This window comes from Octodon degus, unplaced genomic scaffold, assembly GCF_000260255.1.
Source record: "Octodon degus isolate 3935 unplaced genomic scaffold, OctDeg1.0 scaffold00041, whole genome shotgun sequence".
In the NCBI taxonomy this organism is placed as follows: domain Eukaryota; kingdom Metazoa; phylum Chordata; class Mammalia; order Rodentia; family Octodontidae; genus Octodon; species Octodon degus.
This window is the reverse complement of record NW_004524617.1, coordinates 17,101,127-17,125,288: the sequence shown is the minus strand read 5'-3', so window position 1 is coordinate 17,125,288 and position 24,162 is coordinate 17,101,127. Positions and strand designations below refer to the sequence as shown.

Genomic DNA, 24,162 nt, shown 5'->3' with positions numbered 1-24,162 from the left:
AAGATGAGGGAGGAACAGATTTGGCTAACAGGTGTGTATATCAAGTTTAGTTTTGAATATTTAAATCTGTTGAGAGAGGGACATTGTAGCTTGATCAAGAAGACCTGGCTGGTGATATGAACTGTAAGTTTCTAAAGATAAGACTTTGTATAATAGTCTTAGAAAGGTCAAAGAACTCTCAGCCAGATGCTTGCTATAACAAAGAGAAAGTGCGAGTGAGGGAACTAAACAATAACGTGATCCTTTGCACCAGTAAATGCAAATACTGGAAGTTCACAAAAGTCCTTACAATAAATGTTGAGAGAAAAATAGAAATCTCATGAATAGTGGATGTTCAGAAGAACCAGTGCCAACTAAGTAGCCTAGAAATGTAAAATGTTTTCAATGAGTTACACACTGTAGATAAGATAACCTTTAGACTGGAGAGAATAAGAAAGATATTTAGGAAATTGGAAGACAGAATGAATTCACCTACAGAAATGTGAAATGGTAAAATATAATAAAGGCACATAAGCGATAAGTTGAAAGATGCCAGCATTCATGTAGAGGATTAAAGATACACAAGTTAAGACCATTTGAGGAGATAGTGGCTGAGAACATTCAGAATGAAGGAGCACATTTGGTCCCATCCAGTGAATGCAAAATAAGGTTACTTATGATGAACTAGAGCCTAGAAATGTAGTGACACCATGGAATATGAGGAATAAAGAGAGGGTGGGCCAAATAGCTCAGCAGATTAAAGCACCTGCAAGCAGGCACAAGGGCTGAGGATTGGATCCCTGAGCCTGCCGTGCCAGCCCCGCAGCTGAGGCACACTGAGATGGCAATTGAGGCTGGGCATGGTGGTGCGTACTTGTAATCCCAGCTCTTGGGAGGCTGTAAACAGGCAGATCACTACAAGTCTGATCTAGCAATGAGACCCTGAACACCCTGTAGACCCTTCCCTAAAATACCAAAAAAAAGGAATAAAGAGAAAAATATTTTGAAAGGTACAAAGAGTAAAAAGAGGTTATAACAAATGACAACTACAAATAAATAAATAAATAAATCAAACAGATGACAACTACATATGTCTTTAAAACAGCAACAGATACCAAAATAAAATGTTTAAATGGCAAAAAGTAAATTATTTTTATCTCAGAATTTTTTACCCAACCGGGCTGTTACTCAAGAATAAAAGACTATTCTATTTTCTCACATAAAAATCTAGAATTTGCTATGCACAGGCTGCTGTAGGAGAACTTTTAGAGAATATACTCATACTTGATCATGAAATTGGAAGACAGTAGACCTGAAGTCAATGCAAAAAAATACAGAAATGAGATGCATTGTAATTTTTCAATCTCATGAGAAATATATTCGTCATGAATGCAAAGATTCCAGAACTTTTTTCAGTTCTTTTAGTACCTTATAATGATCAACTGTGTTATCTATTATAAACATTTGTTTGTTTTTAATGTCTTTCACTTACTAAATTTTGTAGTGTCGCTAAAAAATGAAAAATGATATAAATTCAATTTCTGTCAGTCACATGACTAATTCCTTCACTATCATAAATTTGCATGTGAATGATGCATAACACTTGTTTATGACATAAGAAATCTTTTGCTGTCTAGAGCTTATTTATTTATATGAGTAATGAATAGTTTCCAATGAACATTTGTAAAAGACCTTTTATAATGTATAAGATTATTTCGAGGGTCACAAAGACTACTCACATGTTTAGTGATGTTACCAAAAGGCTCATATAGAGGCCAGGAGATGGCTCAATAGAATAAGTGCTTCCCTGGCAAGCGCAAGGGTCTGAGTGCAATCCCCAGTTCCACCAAGAAAAAAAAACTCATATAGTTCTATTTACAGTCAGATTTATTATAACAATCCAGCAAGGACTTGAAGCTTAGTAAGGGTGAGATACCTCCGGAATCTGGAGAAATCCATGCACAGGCTTCCTGTTCTCTCTCTCTCTCTCTCTCTCTCTCTCTCTCTCTCTCTCTCTCTCTCCTTGGCAGGTTACACAGAGCATACTTTTTCCAGGCAGCAAAATTGTTGTCACATAATTTGGAGTACTTCTTCTCAGGGCATCCTATTTAGAAACTCAGTAGCCAAAGATTTTATTGAGTTCATCATTTAGACAGCTTTTATCTAGTAACTGCCAAAATTCCAAGGACAGCAAGTATTCAGTGCCCCAGGTAGGAAAAAGTCTGTCATTTTAAGGAAGCTTCGTAACAGTATAGAGAACTGCTCAGCAGGCAAACTGTAACTAGTCAGGTTTTTCCCTTGTGTTTTCACAAGTCATCATTACAATTCATTATTTTGCAAAATGACAAGATAGGATTGGTTTATTCACAGAAAATTTGGAAGAACTGCATTAAATAATGTACCTCCTATGTTTCTTGCATGGTATTTCTTAGAACCTATAGGTCTACTTAGATATCTCTACAAAAACACAAAGCCAAGTTCCAAAATGCTAATCAAGGGTCAGCCCTGCAATAAAGGTGCAGCCTCAGGACTACTATTTAGTTCTCCTGCACAGAAACCTAACTGTACAGGCTTTCCCCCCATTACCTACCAAAGCATATAGTTTGATTAATTTTTCATTTTAGAGAGTGTCAAGTCCCTTGGAAAAATAAAAATCCCTCTTAAAAATACCCTACTGTGATATTTGTGAAAATTTCAAAAGACATATAAGGCTTTACTTCACTGAATGGTGGATTAATTTGTACTGAGTATCTAGTAGTACACCAGTATCAACAGTATGTATGGCAGTTATACTCGATAGTCATTATCTTTTGAAAGTATTGTGTCTTTATAGGTAAAGACAAAATATTGCAAAAGAAGCCCTGTAAAGCATAAATGCTTTGTATAGATTTTTAAGTAGATCTATAGATTCTAAGAAATACCATGCAAGAAACATAGGAGGTACATTATGTAATCCAGTTCCTCCAAACTTTCTATGAATAAACCTATCTTATCTTGTCATTTTGCAAAACAATGAACCATAAGGATGACTTATGAAAACGCAAGGAAAAAAACTGATTAGCTGCACTTGAGCACACTAGCCTGAGTGACCATTTGAACTCCTATTTTGAAACAAAATGCACTCAAGCAAATCAGCATAGCATTATGGGTTTTATCTTCTATGCTTTCTCTCACAAATTGATTATCAATTTCTGCAGCCACGGATGCTGCAAAGGTTGAGATGTGTATAAATATATGTGATATATATATATATATATATATATATATACATGTTAATAGGGCTTTGACACAGGTGATTAATATCTCTGGGTTATACTGTATGTCAGAAAATGTTCTGACCCCTATCTTTACAGTTAATACTCATTCATAATGTATTAATTAGAGTTATGTAAATCATACACAGAACAAGAAAATAGTTATGTAAGTAGAATACTATTTCATTAGTGAATATATTAAATAATATGAGTATTTTAAATAAAATCAAGACCAACAAATTTAATATAAACATAATTGAGTTGCCTCTTGCTTTGTAACAAAAGAGAGTCTGTTACTTAAAAATTGTATTGGCGGGCTGGCGAGATAGCTCAGCAGCCTAAGCATCTGCATAGGCAAGCGCAAGGAGTGGGGTTCAATCTCTGGCACCACATGCGGTGCCTGCCCTGCCCCCAGGGCCCTGAGCCAGCCACTAAGACTGGGCATGGTGGCTCATGCCTGTAATCCCAGTGCTGGGGAGACTGAGACAAGAGGATCTCTATGAGTCCAAGCTGTGTAGTGACACCCTGTACCAAATGCATATAAAACAATTTTGAGGAGTATCTGTGAATTAAAAAGAGACATGCTATATCTGTTGCGACTTGTACAGCTAAGGATTTGAACATAATCCTATTACCCCTCTCCCGTAAATTATTTAGTTTAATAGACTAACTGGAACCATTGGTTGATAGTCATTAATCAAGAGCTAGACCAGTCAACACAACTGTGGGTTTCTCTCCAGACATATTAAGCTGTCCAGGTACTTAGCATGCATGGAATAAACATAATTTAACTTGGGTGATTATTTAGCTGTGCAGGTATGATGCAAGGAGCATAGTTCAAAGGAACCATTATAATGATGCCCCATGGGAACAAAATGGAGAACTGAAATAAAGGTATAAGAAGTTGACAATATTATATGAATTAGATGCCTCAATTATTATATTTAATTGATAAAATGGTGGTATCAGATTATGTAAACAATAGCTATTAGAACAGTGGTTGGAGAATGTTCAAGATATCAAGCATGGTCATGGGAGTGGGTAGTTCAAAAGTAGGAAGGTAAAGATAATTTGAAATCTGTAATAAGGAACCAAGATGCTGACATTATGTTCATGAAGATTATTCCACATATAGCGCAGGCGTAGGCATAAAAAGAAAACACTGATTCAAGTGTTGAAATATTTACAGACTAAGGGAGTTGGAGATGAGTGGATATTAGTCATATTTGCTCACTCAATTCATACTTGTGAGAATCAAATGATATATTCTCTGAAAAAGCATAATAGAAAAGTACAAAACTAGGTAGGGGGGTAGGGTAAAACCCGTTAGTTTTACCAGTGCTTGATAACCTGATCTCTCTACCTATGACTTAAGGCTAAAGACAATATCCTATCGTACTCCATAGGAGATTAGAAAGTTAAGTGACATGATATGTTAGTTTGAAACTCAGGAGTGGTACATGTTCAAACCAGGATTTAGTTTTTTTTTAGCCTTGAAATCTCCATATCCTGCTGATACTCTAGATCACACTGAGAATCAGATAACATTCTTTCTTATCTTTGATTTCAGACATTTCAACAGTCTTCTCTGCAGCACAAATCAAAGAAGAAAAATAAAGGTAAGAAATACAAAACTTTATCTACTTACTTTGTACTGTGACAATCACCGGCACCCTTCACTCAGCCTTTTTTGCTTGAGCCTGAAGTGGTTTGCAAAAGCACAACCCTATAATGAAAAGAGCTATCAAGACCAGCTTCTCCTTCGGGTGAATTTCTAGACTGTATACCTTTTACAGCAAGTGGTCCCAACCCATTTTGAGGCTGGGATACCGCATTTCTGATAATATTGTGTCACTTATGTGGAGGAAAAGGTGTTAAAGATTTCTGTGTTACAATCTAAAAATGGTAAGTTCTAAGGTTTAGTGCCCAGACATAATTTTAAGACCCGTAGGTTAATCCTCTACATCTTTTCAAAATTTAAGCGACATTGTAACTTACTGTTATATTTAGGTCCCATTGCAGGCAAGAGCAAAAGGCGAATTTCTTGCAAGGATCTTGGCCGTGGTGACTGTGAGGGCTGGCTTTGGAAAAAGAAGGATGCAAAGAGCTACTTTTCACAGAAATGGAAGAAATACTGGTTTGTTCTAAAGGACGCATCCCTGTACTGGTATATTAATGAAGAGGTAATGCAACATACGTTTTGTGTTCTCAGCCATTCTCTATCTTTAACCAAAAGCATCACTATTTTGATCTTGGTATGTAAAACTCGTATCACCTTAAATCCAACTCAGGAGATGAATTCTACTTATTGTTTCAATCTATCCCCTTTTAAATTAAGTTTATTGGTGTATTTTAAATATACATTACAGGGCTGGTGAGATGGCTCAGTGGTCTAAAGCACCTACTTAGAACGAGCTTAGTAAAGCAAAGGGACCTCGGTTCAATCCCCCAGCCCCACATGCCAGCCAGCCCCGTCCCCTGGTGGACTGAGCTGGCCACACACACACACACACACACACACACACACACACACAAATAAATGAAAATTTTAAAAAAATAAAAATAAAAAAATAAATATACATTACATTTTGAGATTCAGGAAAAATAATTTTCTCATCTATTCTAATGAAGGAATGTATCTGAAGCACCGATAGGGCATAGTAAAATTGTATATATCCAACTACAAAACCAAGCAACTTCAAAGCAGTAGTTTAACTCAAAGGACTGTACATGAAAATTTAATAAAGATTTTTAAGTATCTTTCTTTTGTTTAAAGTTACACATTTCTTTCTGTTGTTCCCCCCAAGGGTAGAGCTCTTTAGCAATGGGTATAAATTAGTATCACATGAATTTGTTTTGTTTCATGAACAATTATTTCTGCTGTTAATTTAGGAAAAGAAAGTACATGGCTTATATAATATGTTGGTTAAAGTCTTCTAACAGATACTATTAAGATATTTATTTGAAGATTAATTGTTGAAATATAATTTTAAAATATTATTGGGCTTATGAATACAACACACAGTATCAAGAGTATTGGTGTTTGCTAAACAAGCTCATGTCAGGAGAGTAGGTTCAGGCATCACACCCCCTGTTACTGGCCTTCAGCTTCTTCATCTGTAAAACATGAGTACTAATGCCTAAGTTACTGAGATCTTACATGGGTAAAATGAATCAGCAAATGTAAAACTCACTGAGAACCATGCCTGGTATATATTAAGTGCTCAAGCAATTTGCTAATAGTAATATTTTTTAAATTGAACTTTATTTTTACAATCTGGAATTAGTATTCTTCTATTTACATAATATACATAATTATATATATTATATATACAAAAAGATTTGATTGGTTTTGTTCTTTTGATATTTTTGTGGCCATCCTGTAATTACCTAAAACAGTGGTGGAAACCTTCTAGAATTTTGAGTGATACAAACAGGCTGCTGTGGCATGCATGCTACCACTAACCTAAATGATCCTCTGCTTCAAATATCTTCTTTTAGGTATAATAAACATTAATTTGAGTTCTATTTTAATGTGATGGACATATTAAATACTTCTTATATGTCTACCAAGTAATAAAATTCTAAAAAATCTTAATGTTATATACAAGCTATTCCAACCATCTAAACAACTATCTTGGCAAGCCTTTTAATCATTGTGTCCCTTCTGGTCATCATCAATCCTCTTAGACTTTTACTCAAACAAGCTTTGCTTCGATCTGTGTTATAGAAGCTTATAGAACCTTGAATGTTGAGTTCAAATTAAGATACATTCCCATCCTTTTTTTTAATTCAGCATTAAAGACAGGAAAGTTTTGTGGATATTATTATGTTTTCCAATTGAAAAATCTCAACATACACACAGCACACATCCCATATGTGAAGATCAAGTTAAAATATTTCATTTATGAATTCATGAACATACAAAACAGTAATTATACAAACAGAAAAAAATCAAATCAGTGAACATCTGTGTATTTTATATCTGAACATTAAGTATAATAAAACATCATGTATTACAAAAGTGAACTACAGTTTATTTTATATATCATAAATATGTCCTAAATGGCCTCTAAGCAGCCCTTTTTTATTTTTGGTGAGGCTAGAGATTGTATCCAGGGCCTCACAAATGCTCTGTGATCTATACCCACAGCCCCAAAAAGGTTCTTGTAAAACATATCTCAGTTTAAGAATTTAAAAATTTTCTGTCCTTTTGATATAAACATTTTAAAGCATTGTATAAGTTTAATTTGTACTATTCTGAATGTTCAAAGAGAGATGTGGTGGCACATGCTTGTAATCCTTGCACTCAGGAGGCTGAGGCAGGAGGATCTTTGTGAGCTCAAGGACACCTGGGTTGCATAGTCAGTTCAAAACAAGCATGAACTATACAGTGAGATTCTGTCTCAAATTATATATATATATGCTTTCAATTTATGGAATATATCTGGAAAAAATGTAATTCTATCCTCAAATGTCAAAGTTAAAGACTTAGATGAACAAATTTATTAATATAGATATTTAAGGCTTAAAAAATAATCTTGCTTCCTCAGGATGAAAAAGCAGAAGGATTCATCAGTCTGCCTGAATTTAAAATTGATAGAGCCAGTGAATGCCGCAAGAAATAGTAAGTTGGTTTTATTTGGGAAGAGGGACATAAGGGAAAAGATATTTATTTGTTTGTTTGTTTAATTTGCAACTCAAAGTACCTTATTTGTTACTTTCAAGTTGAAGCAATAAAATAATTTTGTGAATAGAAAATTAATTTTTTACTGATTTCTGTTATCATGGTAGAAACATTAGTATGTGAACTCAGGTTAGATGTTGAGGTGAATTTTATCCATATTATTTGGTTTAAGTTTATTTCCTAATTTGTAATTAAATAAATGTAACTTTTTTTTTCCAGTGCATTCAAAGCCTGCCATCCTAAAATCAAAAGCTTTTATTTTGCTGCTGAACATCTTGACGACATGAACAGGTAAAGGAGTATTTAAATTTCAAAGTACATAGACAGACTTAAAATTATGTGATTTCTACAGTAATGCTTAGAGAAAGTCACTGGATTTTCTAAACTGATTAAAGTAAAATGAAATCATCTGTAGTTCAATGTGACCATACCTAAGTTTGAAGAATAATATTGACCATATCATATTGTAAACCCAAAACATACACAATTTATTCGGAAAAATAGTTACCTTTAGAAAATCAAACTCAGTGTTTATTTGTCAAGTTTATAAAAAAAAAAACACCAGAATCTGCATATAGGCCAAAAAATTCTACCCCTAAAAGGTCATTTCAAAAATTACAAAATTTATTTGTAAGTGACCCCAAAAAAAAGTATATAATTAAGGTGACTTTTTCAAGCGTAAAACATTTTGTACAAAACATCCATCTCAGTAATTCAGGCCTCAGCAATTTGAGTAATCTTTTCCAGCACTGGACAGAACCTTCCACTAGTGATTAGATGGCTTGGTTGCTATTTGGTGGCTTGTTCCCTTCCACATTCTTCTTCATGTTTAAACTTTGGCTTTTATGATTTCCTTACTTCTCTTTACTTTCCCCTTTTCCTTCAATAAAATCACAAAAATGAAGTTTAAGTCAAAATTTATCCTTCCTATAGTTTTAGCAACCAATGATAGATAGATAGATGATCAATCAATCAATCAATCAATCGATAGCCTGCCTATGGTTAAGGAAAGGTAACATAGGATAAGATCAGAAACATGTAGCTTTTTCTAGTTTATTATTACATGTGCGCAGTACATAATGTTTACATTCCTTATGGGGAGCTGGAGCTGGTACATTCACATAACACATCTTAATTCCTTTTTTACAGCCCCTTCCCTCCCCTTTTCCCCCTTCTACACATTTCTTTATTCTCTTTCCTCTATCTCTTGATCATCTTCCTTTTTTGTACTTTTAAGTATGTAATATTTATATGCCTTGTGTGAAATTGGTGCATGTACATAGCACAATGAAAAAAATTAGGAGCTCGTGGTTTTTGAACAAGGCTAAGTCCTAGTCCTGCAAGATAGTAGCTATGTGGCCTGGGAAAATAGACTGGACCCCTTGTTTATTCCAATGTGTTCAATAGCTGGGTGGGAATAATAACTGTCTTAATCCCAGCTCCACCAGTTAGTAGCTCTGCAAAGTTAGGGAACAAAATTAAACTCAGTACACTAGGTTCTTAGAGTAAAAATAACTATCACTATCAATAGGTTTTTATGGGGGGGCATATAAATTTTAAGTGCAACATAAATATTTACTGTCAGTATATATTCCTCTGTATAATTAAGCCTTTTAGCCTAATTACATTTCTTTGTATGTCTCTAAGAAATAATATCTTATTTTAAGCACAGAATCTGTATAGGTTCATAAAAATGTGCACTGTCATAATTAATCTTATTTTTTGATACTCAGGAGTGCAGGGTTGTTTTTTCCAACAAAAGATATTAGTATAAGGAAATAGCAAAGAAGGAAGGTGTTGAGAACACTTGATTAAATATTTTATTAGTAAAAGATCTAATGCTTTCCTGTAGTTTTCAAAATCTTCCCTAGATTTATTTAACTTGCCATCCTTGAAATTTCACAGCAGGCCCCTGGAATTTTGAGAGCTTTTCCTTCTTATTCTCAAGATAAAGACGTTCATTCTCATGCACATGGGAGCGGGAAAGTGTAATATTCTAGTTTGTGTCTTAATTGTTTTATAACTTTGTTTTTCTAGGTTTTCACCATCCATTTTACCATACATTAAATGTAATGGCCTTGGGATAAATACAAAGGGTTTATATCATGACCAAATTGAAAATAAGTGGTATAGCTAAGCATTACCTGTCTGAAAAGATGGATATTTTAGATCCCATTCACTACTCCTTAAGAAATAACATAATTTAATCATTCATGATACATGTTGATGAGGACCATTTTATGCTTAGAAATTACCATTTAAAATGCATTTTGATGAACTATAATATGCTTCTTAGCCTCCATTTCCTACTGCATGCTGACAATACCTTCAAGAGAATGCTGATGTCACTATTTTTCCTGAGACTGTACTCACACCACCGTATCTGGTTTTGAATACCACAGAAGAAACCAAATCCATGGACTTTCTCTAAGCAATACACAAAAGTCTAACTAAAAATATCATCTCTAAATATATACTTAAAAGTGCTGTTCATTGTAGGGTGTGCCCTGGTACACTTTGCCTTTTAGTACTGACCCAAAATGCTGAATTGTTTTTGTTTAATTGAAACATATTTTTGTTTTGTTTTTATCTTTGTCTTTTTTTTCAGTTACCTCATTCTGTTTACATCTAGTAAGCAGAACTTTGAAAATTACTTGTCATTAACAAATGAATCAACTTGTTATTAGAAAGAGAAAAGTTTCAGTGCTAAAAACATATCAATATTTGATGAAAAATACCTGTTCCATGTTATGCCTAAGATGTTTGATATTCAGACAGATAGTGAGGTTAAGCTTTACAGCCTAGGTTGTATGGTAACAATAATAACCTTGTCTTCTGGAGAGTTAACAACCTAAGTTTGCAGACCAAAATTAGAGAAAAAGGAGGGCTGAAAGGTAAGCCAATATTGTAGCCCTAGCCTTCCAAGGTCAATTAAGACTCAGGACATATGAGAACTTGTACTGTAACGTCATGTAACTCGGTAGTGTCCCAAATTTTCTGATCAAGGAGATTATGGGGCCAAAGAGGAAAGTAATCAATGATGTAGAGTGTGCCTAAGGAGAGTCACGTGGAGAGAAAACATTCTCTCAGGCTTTCACAGAGAGCACACTGGTCAACCAATGGCCATGACTCATCCACATGGCTGCTCTGACAAAGGTTCTACAGTCTGAGGTACAGGATCTCAGGATAAATCCTGAGGGCATTTCACTGACCTTATCAGACCCAAAAGCTACAACTCTTGTTACATAGCTCTTAGTTCATCTTGGTTTTAACTATTCAGTAGAAAAGTATAAAAACGAAGTATAAGAAGTAATCCATGCTGTTATGTTGAGCTGTAGGGGACTCAGGTCAATAATTTCTGACATTGCCAGTCAAGCAGAAGACCCAATACTATTATGGGCTACTGGACTCTTTTAAAATGTTTTGCTGAGTTTACATACCTATAACATTCAAATAACAGAACTAAACAAAAAAGGGGATACAGATGAATGTCCGTTTTGTATCTGTGTATTCAAAATGGTTAGGATAGATATATAGTTACATTCTGTTAATGAATAGAGTGATTTGTTGTAATAGTGTTTATAAATAGGATATCATGTCTGCATCTTCTACAGCAAATAACCACTAGCAAGACAGTATGCAATGTGTTAATTATTGAAACTGTCCTACCAATTTGATTTGAAACTGTCTCATTGCTATTTGTTTCTCAATAAAATTTTGAAAAAAAATAAAAATAAAATAAAATAAATAAAAGATGGTCTTGTGAGTACACGGTTCTGTATTCTTCTCTATGAGAGATATATATCCAGGAAAAAAATACAGTGCTTGGCTAATAAAAATAAATAAATAAAAATAAATAAATAAAATTATGGAAATAAATAAATAAATGAAAATATGCTAGAGGATTAGGAATATGAAGCGACCCACATATATCTATGTTCAGTTATCTGGTTAGAAAGCAAAATTATCTGGGAATTGACTTATTATATTTGTAATCTTTTAAAGATATGTGCTTTAGTCTGCAAGAGAAAATATACTTATAAAATAATTATGATTACAGTAAATATCTGTTTTACCTGATCATTTTATACTTTTTAAAGTATCAATAACTTCTTATAAAAATATAGTATTTTACAAACTAAAGTATCTTTCTCTTCATATTTAAAAAATATATATCCATAACACTTTGCAAACAAAGTCTAGGTAAGGAAATATTTGGATTATAGTGAAAATTGTAATAAGATGTCCTGACTGACAAAAGTAATGTGCTGGCTTGACCACCTAACCTAAAATAGCCTTTCCTCATCCCCAGAAATTTTGACATCCTAATATTCTACGTTCCTACTTTTTCTTTAAATAGCTTTTGCTTATACTTTACATATACTTCTTTGTGTCTCTCTTTCTTTCTTATCTCCCTAAGATATAGGCATCATAAAATCAGGCACTTTGTCTTATTTCTCTCTTTATTCTGGGTTTCTAGAGTAGCACTGGATATATACAGGTTTTCAGTAAATACACTTTGAGTTAGTTGATACATATATGTCTACACCTATTATAGCCTTAAAAAACAAATTATAGCAATAGCAAGACTGAATATTAATGTCTTCCACGTAAACTGTTAATGTCAATTTTATCCTAAATTACACCATTTTTGTAGTATTCAACCTTTTGTAGCTCTCCACAGCTGTTATATCCATGCCATTTGGAGTTATAATGAACATAATTTTTCTTCCTAAAAGTACTTTAAATTTTCAAGTGCCCTTTGAAATCTATCAGTACTAGATTTACTCAGGGACTATATCTTAGTCTTTTATCTATCCCTAAAATATACCTCATTGTTCAGCACATATCAAGCACTTAATAAATGGTGAATTTAAAAATTGAGGAAGCCTCTTTCTAATATTTTCATTTACCTCATGAGGGACTTCATGGTTCTCTAGAATTCTGATAAAAATTTCAGTGACATTTTTTAAAAATATAAATACAAGACACTAGATAAAAATTCATTGATGAATTTGTGTTGAGTGATATATACCAAAAGCACTAGCTAGTCTTTCCAAAAAAATGGTAAAAAAATGCCTTGTAGTACAAATTTAACTTCTTTTTCATTGCAAATGGATTATAGACTGGATTTTAATTTTGACTTCTTTTCTAATCATTAGATTAATATTTAAAGGGTTGTTTGTCATGATGTTAACTTTTGATTTAACACTTTATAACCTTCCAGAGTTTATGTATGTGTATTATGCTATTGAATTCATATGATGACTATATTATTCCATTTCTACTTCAGTCTCTTCTTTACTTCCCACACGTACTTCAACAATTACCTTGTAGATTTTATGAAAATAAAGTTTGGCTTGGGGCCAGGGAGATGGCTCAGTGGAATAAGCACTTCCCTGGCAAGTGCAAGGGCCTGAGTTCAATCCCCAGTTCTGAAAAAAAAAGTTTGGCTTTAAGTGACTTATTCTTAAAGTTTCCATAGATAGTGATATTGTCTTCTAGAAATACAACTTTGGTCTCTTTTCAAAATGTGCTTAATACCAGGTGCACAATTAACATGGTTTGGGAAAAATGGTGAAATATATGAGTGCTTTCAAAGAATATAATCTACTTAATAGGGGAGAGAAGATGTTAGGTGAACAAGTTCTTAAGCAGAAGTTTTTCTTCAAATCTATCTACATAAGATGGTGCCACAATGTAATAATATTAACTATGCTAGTAATTCCATAGTTACTTCAACTAGTTTGAAAGATGGATTCTTCTTTCTCACTTGGACAAGTGTATGAGTCTTGGCTCAAGATTTCCCAGTGGGAGATTGTCACGTTATTTAAATATTTCTCAATTTCATAATCTGATGCAGTGTAAATAATTGGAATAGTGAACACAAGAACCTGAGAAGAAGAAAAGAAAACTAATGAGACAGTGCAGTACTTTGCTTCAGGCAGTTTCTACATTGGCCATGGTAGCAGTACATGATGAGGAAGGAATTAAGATTTGCTCTTAACTTGCTATTGTTCATGAAAACAATCTTGAAGATCCAAATGAAAGTTAAAATTGTATCTGTATATTATATCTTCGGAAAACTAAATACCCTTAGATGTAGAAACAGGTTTCTGAAGCATGTCATGAAGCGTATTTCTCCTTGGTTCATTAAGCTTAAATGATCTTAGTCAAAATATTATTCCACAGTAAAACTCCTTTTCACAGGCAAGGCCCAATATCAGGATAAATTAGACTTGTTATCATCTAAGTATATTTAAGGGAGCATTTGTTCTAAAGAAACAGAACAGTAGCAATATTTGGAGTGCTTTTACACTTGGTGCAAAAAAATAGTATACCTTTAGTTATCTTAAATCCCTTTATTTTACAGTTATTAACAGCTTTGCCCAAGTGTTCTGTTGAAAGAACGTCTTAATTATGGGAACACTTTGTACTACAGTAAATTATGGCTCATTGAATACTCAGTGTATCAAGAGTAGCAAAGAACACAGCATACATAAGGTCATTTCAAATACCCTTAGACATCTTAAATATTCCTAAGAAGTAAATTATAAGAAATTAACTTGCAATGTTACTGATTTTATTAATTGTTTTTTCAGGTGGCTTAACAGAATTAATATGCTGACTGCAGGATATGCAGAAAGAGAGAGGATTAAGCAAGAACAAGGTAATGGAATATCTTTTAATACAATTGTTTTATACATTTTTCTTGCTATTCTCCTATACAGCAAGTATGTATAGGATGCTGTTACTTGAAAGAAAATATGCCATATGCCAGTGTATGGCCATTTCTCTCTGGGCATTTTGAATCTAAATCATAGCAAATTATAGATAACATTTAGTACATTGAATGGACAGGGAATAAACTCAGAAATTTTTGGAGCACTTATTGTGGACTTTTCTCCTGATTACTGTTCTTTCAATTCATCTATTTTTTATGAAAAAAAATCTTAAAAAGGAAAGATCCTGTAACAGGTTTTATGTATTGGCCCAAGCCCAGGACCTTGGCAGAGAGCTTTGTTTATCTGTTTTTCTTTTACACTATTGATTAGTTTCATAGATATTTAATTAGACTTTTATATGAAGAGGTCAGATTGTAATCCTTTGCTTTATAGAGTATCTCATGTGGTGATGTTCTTCACCTTTCTTACTGTGTAACTCTCTGATCTTGGGAAATTGGCCTTGGCATTGAGCTCAGATTTATAAAACAAGTCATGATGAATACCTGAAATCTTAAGAATGAACGCTGTAATCATTCGGAGGTGGATTCACATTTCTGAGTATCCTAGAAGCATAAATAGTTTCTTAAAATTGTTTGAGACCTCCTAAAGTTAAAAGAATTCCATAGATTGATACAAATACTAGCAAAGCTTCCCTATAGTTGTGTCTCCAATAAGCTAAGTTCTTCATTTGGAATTTGTAAAAGCCTATTTCATCTAAGAATTAGAGTAAAACCTCAGCCAAAACCTTAAAGAGAAGAAAAACATCTAAAAACTAACATCTTAGAGACCCAGAATAATGTTTTGAGTCTTAAGGACCATACACTGTCTCTGTTGCGGCAATGCATTTCTACTAGTGCGAAAGTAAACATAGACGCTTGAGTGGGCATGGCTGTGTTCGAGTGGGCTTTATGATTCTAATATTATGTTAGTTTTCACACTTTGAAAAATAGTTTTCTTGGGCCAGCCAGATAGCTTAGTGCACTAAAGTGCCTGCTTAGGCAGAGCACAGCAGCTGGGGTTCTATCCCTGGCATGCTATGCCCGCCTTGCCCCCAGGGTGCACTGTAAGGGAGACTGAGATTGGGAGTGGTGGCACACACCTGCAATCCCAGCGCTTGGAAGGCTGAAAACAGGAGTATCACTATGAGTCCAATCTATGTAGTAAGACCCTGTATACTCTGTTGACCCTGTCCTAAATTCAAAATTAAAAAAAAAAGAAAGAAAAATAGTTTTCTTTTGATTTCTTTTTTAGCCATTGAAACTTCAAAAACAATTCTTGGTCCACAGACCATGTGAAAATAGCCATTGGGCCACATCTGACCTTCAGGCCAAAGCATGGTTAGGTTTGGGCCAAGGGGTGAGCAAATAGATATTTTCAATTCATTGTAGAGTAAGGAAATACAGCAGGAAAATTCCATATAAATAGCCAACACAGTTACTGCTAAGGAGGATTTCTTGTCTTATTGTGGACTTCAAAAATATATTCTTGAACTTATTTAAGGAAAACTAAAAAACAACATAAATGCATATGAGTACTAACCTTTATAGAGTATACAACTGATAAAAATAATGTACTGAACAGATTTAATTAAAAATTAACTTGAGAAGGTGGCAATGATAATGAGAAAGTAATTTTTGAAAAAATGGTCAGTGAGCTTGATATAGTCTACAATGGAGCAAGAGTGAACATATTTTATTCAGTATTAAGTTCTGTGTGCAACCCTCAACTAGCACTTATAATCATGGGAATGTGAACTAGGCACTCATCGTGCCTGAAACTGCCTTCTGTTCTGATAGGAGTTTGTCTTAGTGTAATACATAAAGTTAAATATAATAAAGTGCAAATCAAGTTCCACAGAAATGTGGCTAAAGGGTCTTCTCAAGAAGAGAATGGAGAAAGATTTGATGCTGAGTCTGTTTCCCAACTGGTTCTTAGGCCATGGGAAGGGTGTGCACTCAAGGCAGCAACTGAAACATTCCAGGGAGTGGAAGCAGCATGGGCAGTTCCACAACTAGGACAGGAGCCACTGCCATCAATCGACGTGCACCAGCACATCTTGGCCAAGACTATGAAATAGCAAGCCTGTTATTAAGACACATACATGTCTTAATGGTTAGAAGTTTATTCTTCACATTCATGCTTTAGTATCATTCATTTCATAGGACTAAATTTTTGATGAGAATACTGAAAAAAATGCCAGCCTTATTTTTCAAATTCTTTAAAAGACATAAGCAGTTCTTTTAAAGTGGTTATAGATATTTTCTGAATTTTTTATTTAGTACATATACACATCACATTTTGATCATTTGTACCTCCCCTTCTTCTCCCTGCCTCTCCTCTAGCCCCCAGCCTCAGGTCCTCTTCCTGTCTACACAGTCTGTCTTTCTGTTGCAGATCATCTGTCCTTTATTTTACTCTTTAAATTAAAGGCACAAGTGGGTAATGTACTGATAGAAAAATGAACCTATGAAAACTGTTAATCTGCATAAGTAAGGAAATGTGGCTTTTGACGCTTCCATTCTGTATTTCGTTGCTCAGTATTACTTTGAAGCTGAGCATGAACTTGATTTTAGCAAATTTCCTTTATACATGGTATTATATAATCAAATTTCATTGTGGATAAAAGAATTGGTAAATCATATTGCATATGCAGTTTCCAAAAAAGTATTTATTCTTTGGATTCACGCTGCCCTGGTCTGTCATGTGAGTATATATTTTAATCCCTACTGAAGTGTAATAGAAAATCATAAGCAGAAGCTTATCATTACAGTTCACGTCTCTCTCGGTAAGGCAATTCAACCAGAATCTCATAAGTAATTTTGATTTCCTCAGAGTATAAGGCATTTTAACTTATGACAAAAATATATTAGATTTCTACTTATACATTACTAGATCTCATGGTATCTACATAGAAAACTAAAAGATCCATAACTATTCCATATCTCTGTGATTACTTGACATCTTCTGAGTACCACTGTCAGTGCTGTAGTTAAACTTTATATGAGAAATAGCTCTTTGGATGTTAATAGTAGAACAGTAGTTACCAGAGGCTGGGAACATTAGGAGGAAGATGAGCAAAGGATAATCAATGTGTGCTGACTTTTACCTGGATGGAGTAAGAAATTCAGGGGTGTTGTAAGGTAGCATGGCTATAGATAATGATAATATATTACATATACATCCAAAAAGCTTAAAGAAAGGTGTTTGAATTTCTTTACCATAAAGAATTAGTAAATGAGGCAATAGGGCCAAACAAATAGCTCAATGGATTAAAACGCCTGCAAGCAGGCACAGGAGCCGGGGGTTTGATCCCCTGGGGGCACGCTGAGACAGCAATTGAGCCTAAGCATGATGGGGCGTGCCTGTAATCTCAGCTCTTGGGACACCATACATAGGCGGATCACTATGAGTCCGATCTAGTAGTGCGACCCTGAACACCTTGTGGACCTTGACCTAAAATACAAAAATAAAATAAAATAAATAAATGAGGCAATAAATATGTTTGCCTTTGTGGTATTGAGGATTGAACCCAGGGCCTTGACACTGGGCTGCATCCCAAACCGTTTGCATCTTCATGTTGAGACAGTCCGCCTAAGTTTTGAAGGCTGGGCTTAAACTTCTAGTCTTCCTGCTCCTGTCTACCAGAGTGCTGATATTACAAGAATATACCACCATATCTGAATTGTTTATCCTGACTAAAACATTACACAACATATATATGTACCATCAGATGGTACTCATGAATATGTAAAATTTTCATTTTAATGTACCAATTAGAATTAATTTATATTTTTAAAAAGCACAAAATGTAACTCTTTGAAGTTCAAAAATATTTCAGCAAGATGTAAAGTAATAGTTGCCAAACACTGTTTCTACTTAAATATCAGTGCAGCTTAGAAATGTCCCTCACTGACTGAAATAAAATTTAAGGGTAAAAAATGTTTGAGGATATAACCTAGTGCAAAGGCCCTGGGTTCAGTCACCCATACTGAAGAAAAAGTTTAATGATTGCTACGTTTAGTTACAGAAGTATGGAGTATGTAGGGTTCTCACCAGGTGTGGTGGTACAGTATCTGTAATCCCAGCACTCTGAAAGGTTGAGGCAGAAAAAACACAAGTTTAAGCCCAGCTGTGGCAACTTAGTGAGACCTTTACTAAAAATAAAAAAGAGCTGGGGATATATTTCAGTGCAAAGAGCCTTGGCTTGATCTTCAGTACCACAAAACATAAATTTTAGAAAGTTACACAAAGGCTGTGAGTAATTTAATATTCATAGTTGTAATTACATCGTTACAATTAGAGAAAACAAGGAACAGGTTTACAGTAAATTCAACCAAGATAGCAATTTGGCTGTTAGGATATGCTGTTCATTTTTCTGTTTATTTCTTTTCAGTTTTGATATTCATGACATTATTTTACTCACATACGAAGTCCTTATAAAGCTAAGCCGAATTATTAAGTTCTTTTAAGAAATTATCTTTTGGTTCAAAATGCAAAAGTAAAATTTATTCACGATTAATCGTAAAGTTGTATACTGTCACAGTAGACATGAAAGTATCCATTTATTTGTGCTATATAGAAAGCTACAGAAAACACTGATTTGCTGTTAGAATAAAATCAAACCAGATTCATCCTCTAAGCTGTGGTGTGTCCATGCAAACCCATAGTGCCTAACTACATTTTCTCCATAGCATCTTCTCTGGTATTGTCTCTCACGCATAGACAGCTTAGTATACGAAGTTAGTTTGCAAAGAAGTATACTACCCTTACCTTCAGTTATGCCAGTAAAAATTTAGATTGATGATACTTTTTAATAAACCAAGAATCACATCAGATGATGGGTGAGAATTCTTCCTAATGTAGCTAAGGAAAAAAAATTAGAGAACTTTCACAGATTTACAACTTTTAGTGACAGCTATGAAGCTCTGAACAAAGCAGTGAATACTTCCTTTTCCATTGCTAAAAAGAGGTTAACTAAGCGGGTATTATTAGCACAGTAAGACCTCAGATTACCAGTGCAAGCGTCAAGGAGAACTCAGCTAGAGTTCTGGAAATACCAGGAAAGATAATATTGAAGTGGTCTTGGCAAACCCACTGCTGTGTGTGTGTGTGTGTGTGTGTGTGTGTGTGTGTGTGTGTGTGTGTTGGGGACAGCTAGGGGGTGCTTAATCCCTTCACCTCCAACACTGACTTTCCAATAGGATTTAAGTCTCTTTCTAAAACTACCCAGCCTGAATCACAGCACATTCCATTTTTCATTTTTCATTGCTGGAACTTGCTATAAAAGTAAAACAAATGATGAACAGCAGGCATTTGTTGCCTCTGCAATTTAGGTCACACTGTCTTGGCATTCTACCTACAAATACATCTGAGATAGTATTTATTGAGGAGGTGGGGAGATAGCTCAGTGGTCTAAGTGCCTGCCCAGCAACCACAAGGACCTAGGTTCAATCCCTGCTACTATATACCATGCCTGGCTCAGAACCACGGGCACGCCATGTGGGCCACTGAAACTGGATGTGGTGCTGCACCCCTGTAATCCCAGTGATAAGGAGGCTGAGACAGGGGGGATCACTATGAGTCTGAGCTGCATAGCGAGACCCTGTACCAAATACGTAGATTTTTAAAGAATATTTATTGAGTAGTTTTGAAGTTCAAGACACTTGATTATATGTTATATTATTTAGTTCCACTGTTTTACTAGCCCTCCTTTTATAGATAGTAAAGCAGACCTACACAGGTTAAGTAACCATCCCAAGAGCACATATAGTAAGGGGTCGAGTCAAGAATGGAACTTCCACATCTCTCAGTGTATAGGTCATCCTTTTTCCACCAGCATTTGTTGTCTTTGTTTCTGGGCAATATATCAATTGACATTTGAATGAAGACTCATTTATTACGTATAACTGACCAGTATTTCATGGTTTTTACAATGAAAATAATCAAATTTAGCTTAACTAATTATTATTTGTCTTCTATTCAAGGGAATAATTAAAGTAGGAATAGAATTGTCACCGTCTTTGTGTATTAAGTCCTGAATATAATGGACAATTTATTTTAGTCCTGATTTCCATTGCTGAAAAGTTTCTGTTCACAGTAATCAAAGTTAAAAATCAGGAGGAGGTTGAACTAAGTGATCATCAGTATATTCACAACAAACTCCCCTGCTGTGTTAGGACAAGGAAGTTCAAACTCCAACTCCATTACTTTCTATTTAGCATATAATAGTTTTGCAATAAATGGTACCTGTACTTACTTAGTTACTTATTCTTGAGACAATATACCCAACATCGAAAGTTAAAGGAACAGAGGTTTTTTGTAACTCTTGGTTTATAGAGGTTTTAGTTTGCAGTTGGGTGGTTCCAAGGCAAGGTGGAATGGCAGAGGGGCATCACAGAGGAGAAACAGTTCATGATGGGCAGAAGGCAGCAAGGCTGCAAAGTAGCAATCAGCAAGGAGCAACTTATAGTAGCAGCCCATTTTCTGTCCCTCATACAGTCAGTCCAGGCCACATACCCTTAGGGCAGGTAACAGTCACACCCACAGTGGGCCTTCCCATTATCCACAACAGGAACTATGCCAAACCGATCAGTGGGCCAATTAAATAACCATACATCCTTAATCCAAGCATAACACACTTAATCTCAGCATTGTACACTCTAGATCCAGCCACTTTTGAAAAGCCCCACCTATGACCACGTGAGTATTTGGAGCTATATCTGGACACAAATCACAACACTTACTAATCAGCACCACAGGGGAAATATATAAAAATAGCATAATGTACAAATTCCTGGAAAGAGAAAAGTTCCTATAAAATTATATGCTGTGATTTTTCACCTAAATCTGAACATTTATTAACCCTTGCAATATAACTTTTTGACATAAATTTTATAAGAATAGGGGACCTTTTGATTCATTATCTTTGTTCTTATCAACTGAAACTGATATGGGTAATAATTTTTTTTCTGGTAAACAGCATAAAGAAATGAACCACCACTTATAAAGTGGGTGAGATATTAGTGGAACAGATTCTGATGATTGGCCTTTTGCTGCATTTGACTCAATCTGGCACCCTATCCCCCACAGTTATCCCTCCTCCTTCTTGCCTGAGGTCTGCCAAGTCACTTTGTCTGGCAGCTTACATTTTCTACTATTTTGTGTAGTTTTGAAACTTATAGCCCACATTTGGTAGATTTGCTCTTTTGCATTGCACAAAAATTGGGTGCTTGGCCCTGTGCTGCCAAGGAGAGATGCTAGCTATGGTGTTCTCAAGATGCGTGGCAACATGACTAGAGCACCGATTATTAAATGAGCAATGAATTGAAGCCAGGGAAAAGAGCTAAGAACATTGTTTGGGGCTATTTTTATGTCTGTAGAAGTATATGTGTTCTGTAAGTTTTCATATGTAACATAAAATGCTACACCTCTAAGAACCATCCCCTAATGTCATTTAAAATCATTATGTCTAGAATCAAAAGCAGTCTAACCCTAATTTGACTCATAAAACATATTTTTCTTAACTCCATAAAATTACAGCTTTTGTATAACCACTTGCTTTAAAAAAGAAGTTGGAAATAGATGATTATGCTCTTCTTCCTGTTCAAAACCCAGCTAAAAATGGGTAGGGGTCACTGCTTCACAATGTGGCATAGAAATGGAATTTAAGCTTCTTTTTCATAAATGGTAATATATGTTTCTAAAAATATGGTTAAAAACATTTAATAGAATGTCGTTTTTCCCATGTGTGGATTTTCAGATTACTGGAGTGAGAGTGACAAGGAAGAAGCAGATACTCCATCTACCCCCAAACAAGACAGCCCTCCACCTCCCTACGATACATACCCACGGCCTCCTTCTGTAAGTTAACAGAATGAGCATACTTAAAATATCACAGGTTCTTTGACCTTAAACACATGTTTTTAAAAAGTATGTGGTGAATTATATGTCAAACCTCAGCTCCCTTAGAGAAGCAAATTGAGGGTCAAAGTCTGTGAGGCAAATATTTTTATGTTATGTTTGTAGAATATTTAATGAAAAGAAAACCATCACAGACTACAGGCAGAAAGGCTATGTGACCAGTTTTACTAGGAAAATAACACTATTTTTGTCTGGGTAGCCTTTATGGAAATGTCAACAACAGAAAAGTTTTTTCATAAATAGATATATAAATTATCTTGTCTTTTATACACCAATGAAGTTCAATCCATCTCCTTTACAAGCAACGGGTAAATATTAATATTGTAGCTCTGGGCGTGTAGCTTGTGTCCATTTGTCATAAGAATTACTAAGAGTGTCTCTATGCCCCAATTTGGGTAATGTCCTCCATGGTCATGTTGCCATCAGAATTAATTCTGCTTATTTTGATACTGAGTGTCCCACAGAAGAAATGAAAGCTGGGATTTGATAACAACAGTCAGTCTAATTCTGTCTCTGTTACTACGGGGGGAACTCATATTTTCCCTCTTTCCCTAAAACATCAGGAGTTGAATGATTCTTTTTAAATATTTATAAAAGAGAAAGAAAGAGAAACTATAGCTTCACGGAGCTACTGTTTACATATAAACAGAGCAACTTGTGAATATCAAGAAGGAAACTATTCACATTATTATTAAAACATAGAGGAACAGCAGACCACCCACAGAAGATGTCAAATAATTTCTCCTCCTTTACTAGGGAGATGACAGCTCTGTTATCTCAGCCAGGCTTTTCTTGGCTTCCACTTCAGCCCCATTTGTGATGATCATATTCAACGAATCTGGCTCTTTCTGCCAGGAGACCTGGGCAAGCCTCCTAGTCCCCAGTATGGGTGCTGCACTACAAGTATTTTGTATCATTCTCCTGATACCAGCCCTTGGTTGTTTCTTACGTTCTGAGACTTTGATTTCATAGATAAAAATATTGTTTTCTTTTGTGCTTATGCTCCCTACGGTGTCTATGCTCAAGGCAGATGCTAGCCCTCAATAAAATATAATATCCTGCCTACATTTTTAGCTCTACGAAATGCCACAGAACTGACAAGATCATAAGACAGTTTTTCTGTGGCACCAATAGGAGCAAATTCTCACCTATGAAAATGAAGAATGGTTTACCCTGTCTATAGGCAACTTATTCTCATATCCAAGGGCCTAACTCTCTGCTTTCACATCTAAGTTGCGTGAAATCCAAAAATAGGAATCTGCAGACCGTTCTTCTTCAGGATGTCAATCAGTGTACATAGAGATTTTAAAACTGTTGTATTTAGATGCTAGCAACTTCTTCTATAAGTCTTCACATTTTCTCAGACTCCCATTACTGTGAACTTTGAATTATACATCAGCTTTGGAGGAGTGCCAGAAATCAAACTCAGGACCTTTTGCTTGCCAGGCAGGCAGTTCAAGACATCCATGTCTGTCTTTTAAAATATAAGCTGGGGCCTAACTTTGAAATATCTTTGCAACGGTGTAGTCATTGCTTGACTTTGTAAGAATACATCCACTTAAATGTTCCCTGATAAAAACGGAGTGTATTCCTTCAA

General features: G+C 34.9%; 1 protein-coding gene across 4 annotated transcripts in view; it reads left to right on the top strand.

Annotated features, from left to right (window-relative positions):
- The window catches only part of Cnksr2 (connector enhancer of kinase suppressor of Ras 2), a 314,719-nt gene that overhangs the window by 246,867 nt on the left and 43,690 nt on the right, over positions 1-24,162 (top strand). For all 4 annotated transcript variants that reach the window (XM_023715390.1, XM_023715389.1, XM_004631400.2 and 1 more), the window contains 6 exons: positions 4,804-4,852; positions 5,244-5,416; positions 7,787-7,860; positions 8,140-8,211; positions 14,523-14,590; positions 22,405-22,505. In XM_023715390.1, coding sequence (XP_023571158.1) covers positions 4,804-4,852; positions 5,244-5,416; positions 7,787-7,860; positions 8,140-8,211; positions 14,523-14,590; positions 22,405-22,505 — 537 coding nt within the window. The remainder of the gene's footprint in view (positions 1-4,803; positions 4,853-5,243; positions 5,417-7,786; positions 7,861-8,139; positions 8,212-14,522; positions 14,591-22,404; positions 22,506-24,162) is intronic.